Source organism: Lontra canadensis, unplaced genomic scaffold (genome assembly GCF_010015895.1).
Source record: "Lontra canadensis isolate GAN:19392208 unplaced genomic scaffold, GSC_riverotter_1.0 scaffold2, whole genome shotgun sequence".
Taxonomy (NCBI): domain Eukaryota; kingdom Metazoa; phylum Chordata; class Mammalia; order Carnivora; family Mustelidae; genus Lontra; species Lontra canadensis.
In genome coordinates this window covers 21,271,443-21,274,816 of record NW_022630996.1, presented here as the reverse complement: position 1 = coordinate 21,274,816, position 3,374 = coordinate 21,271,443, and the positions used below count along the sequence as shown (strand labels likewise).

The 3,374-nt window shown below is 49.5% G+C and overlaps 1 protein-coding gene across 2 annotated transcripts; it reads right to left on the bottom strand.

Moving 5' to 3' along the window:
* Window positions 1-783: 783 nt before the first annotated feature.
* On the bottom strand, window positions 784-3,155 carry FEZF1 (FEZ family zinc finger 1). 2 transcript variants are annotated; one of them, XM_032865484.1, is made up of 5 exons: window positions 2,690-3,155; window positions 2,318-2,539; window positions 1,943-2,077; window positions 1,569-1,701; window positions 784-1,142 (listed from the first exon to the last, which is right to left on the bottom strand). In XM_032865484.1, exons 1-5 carry the CDS (start codon window positions 3,116-3,118, stop codon window positions 784-786), a joined length of 1,278 nt encoding a protein of 425 aa, XP_032721375.1. In that variant the 5' UTR covers window positions 3,119-3,155. The 2 variants fall into 2 exon arrangements, with proteins under 2 accessions (XP_032721375.1, XP_032721366.1); XM_032865475.1 differs by having other exon boundaries at window positions 2,318-3,155.
* Between the last annotated feature and the right edge of the window lie 219 nt (window positions 3,156-3,374).

The following is a 3,374-nucleotide window of genomic DNA, read 5'->3' as shown; positions in this document are numbered from 1 at the left end:
AGAGTTGGACTTTTTAAAGAATATGAAGGATGCAGGGGTCAGAATAGTGATCTCTAGCTGGATCATATGAACAGAACCCTAAAGTTTGTTGATTAAATAAGCATGTTCCAAATCTTTATTTCCAACAGTCAATGAATCAGTTTTCACGTGCAATAATCAAAACCGAAATTCAAATTCATCCATAATGAACCACCTTTCTCTAATGTGTATTTGTGTGTATGTGCTCACGAATGTGGAACGTGCCTTTACAGGCACACACATCTATGCGTGTATATATAACATACACACAGTGTCTCGTTACCTCAGGGAAAGAGGAAATGATAATAAACAATCGGCAGGCATCTTGAGACAGCAGAATAACACAATGGAAATATATACAATCATAAAATTAAAATGGTGCAGCATTCCCGGGTAGGATAATACAGATCTCAATAAATACAGCAGAATTTTGTTTAAAACAAAACAAAACAAAACAAAAAAACAAACACCATCTCTCCACCCGAGATGAAGTCTTTCCAAATTAAAAAAATAATTGGAAACAAAACCCCAAATGTTCTCATAATTGTTAGTCCCTATATAGGATATAATACACAAAACCATTTAGCAGGTGCATGCAAGAGGCGAAAGGCCAGGAAATGCAGAGGCTTCTGATCTGCTTTAACGTGTGGGGCCCAATATGCCCAGGGGTCTGCAGACAAGTTTGGATCTGCATGACCCAGCCCCATTCCCTTGTTGCCTCAGTAGTGGGGACCCTAAAGGGGCTGGGAAGGGACTATGGCCTGATCACTGATGGGCCGGGTGGAGCCCGGGCTGCAGGGGCCCAGGGGGTGGCAGTGGTTGTGGAAGAGGTGGCAAGGTCGCAGGCGGCATCTGCTGTAGAGGGGGCGATGGGTCGGTGCCGGGCTCCCCAGCAGACGTGCGGGCCAGCCCCAGGCTGCTGTCATGCAACTTGCGGACGTGCTTCTTGAGGTCAAAGTTCCTGCAGAAGCCCTTGCCACACGTGGGGCAGGTGAAGGGCTTCTTGTCGTTGTGAGTGTGCATGTGGAAGGTGAGGTTGTAAACCTGGTGGAAAGCCTTGTTGCAGATATTGCACTTGAACTGCTTCTCCCCGCTGTGGGTCAGCTTGTGGTTTTTGTAATTCCCTGAAACAGACAAATGACAAGGATGTGGATCTGAAAAGAGCTGGAAAAGAGAGGAGTGGACCATTGGAAAGCAAGAGGAAGAGCAGCCGCAGCTCCGACAGCAAGTGCAGGGCTGCCCTCCCGCCTGCACTTCTCTCCCCAAGCTTACTTGTAAATATCAACAATGAGGCCGTTCCCTCCACATATTAAAACATATTTATTAATCCAATTTTATAAAAAGAGAACAAGCGGTTAGGAAATACCCCCTCCATATATAAACTATGGCTTTCTCTAATATTAATCAGTCACACAGGTAAGAGGTTGAAATGTCAACGTAGGTGCCAGTAACCGCCTGCACTTCAAAACATCATTTTTTCCCCCTAAAATATCTAGAAAAGATTAGAACTTTCGGTAAGACTGCCATGAAAGGCCTCCTGGGTTCTATACCTTTTTGATGAAATCCTTTGCCACAGAATTCACACACAAACGGTTTGTAGCCTGCGTGTATTCGGGTATGTGTGTTTAAAGTGGAACTTCTATTAAATGCTTTGCCACACTGGTTACATTTGTGAGGTTTTTCCTGAGTGAAAGGGAAGAAAAGTGGGAAGTTAGGGTATTTTGTTAAGGGGAGTCCTGCAAACTCAAAAACATGGTGATGCTGTCTCTCATGCTTTTAAACAGAACAAAGGCAAAAACATAGCATTTCCCCCGTCCAGCTAGCACATTTCAAACCTTATGCTAAAGAATAAGAGTTCAGCAGCTATTTTTCTACAAACTGTTTGGAAGTAAGCCAGGTGAAATTGAGACAGATGAACACACACCTGGGTGTGAATGATCTTGTGCCTGCACAGGGTGCTGGCTTGCCGGAAGCCCTTTCCACAGACTTTGCAAACGAAGGGTCTGGCGCCTGTGTGCACTGGCATGTGACGGGTTAAGTTATAGTGTGCGTTAAAGACCTTAAAGTTAAACACACAGAGAACAGGTTAGCCCAACAAGCACTTTGAAATCAAACCTGGTGTGGGGGGCGGGGGCGGGAGGTACGGGGAGGGGTAAGGAAATAATCTTATAGCAAATGTTATCAAATAATAACAAAATAAAATGAAATTTGAAAGGAGGGAAGGAAAGAGGGAAGAAGGAAGGAAGGAAAGAAGTAAAGGAAGGCAGGCGGGCAGACCTTCCTTCTACAGAGTACTTGCCTTTCCACACACTTCGCAAGTGAAAACTTTGGGCTTGGTATTAGGAGAGCCTCGGGTGAAGTCAGAGGTTTTGAAAGCGATTTTTTCCGACAGAAGCTGGGCGCTTTCTTTCATATAATGCTGCAGTTGAGCCTGGGACAAGTCTTTGAAAGCTACTCCCGAGGGGTACTTCTCCACCGCCGGGACCACCAGTTTATTCCTTTCAGCTAAATACGTTTTTGGCTGAGGGTGCAGAGGGGAACTGAGGAAGTAGGAGGCCACCGGGTGGATGTTAACGCCGGCCGCCGGGTGGCATGGGCCATCACCTCGATTCAGGTAGCACAGGGCTCCCATGGCGTGGAAGGAAGAATGGTTGACCACACGCGGCCTTACCAGCTTGTACTGCTGCAGCGGCAGCGCGTCGCGGGCCAGGTCGCCCTTGAGACTCAGCGCGCAGTTGAGCAGGTCGCTGCAGCTGAACGCGGGCGCCGCGGGCGCCGCCGCCGGTGCCGCCGGAGCCTCCAGGCTCGTCTTCCGCGGCTCCGAGCCAGCCATTCCGGCCTTGGAGGTCGTGTCGTACGCCACAGGCACGAAGGGGATCATGCAGGGGATCGACGAGTTAAGATGCAGAGAGTGCTTGGGGTCCCCCTTGGGCACGGCTCCCTGCAGGAAGTGAGGGACGGGTAGGGCCTTGGGCTCCGGAGTGCGCGCCATGATTCGTTCGATGGAGAAAGCCAAGGGTTTGGAGGTGCTCATCATGTTGCCCCGGGCCGGAGCAGTAGCTAACATTTTGGCAGTCGCGTTGTGGCAGGTACTGTCCATGACTGAGTCGCCAGAGTCCGTCAGCCGGGGCCAGGCTGCGCCGTCGTTGCCTTGTTCCCTGCTTGTCACAGACCTGCGGAGAGGAGGACGGGCACCATCACCACCAGCAGCCTCCTCCTCCTCCTCCCCAGCATCACCAGCCGAACCTGCCAGCCCAGCCCAATGGACTCCTGCCAGCCCATCGCAGAGTTCTTGGCGCACCAATGACTCGAGGACAATCACTACTTATTTCTATCAATAGAAAGTGTTGTGTCAA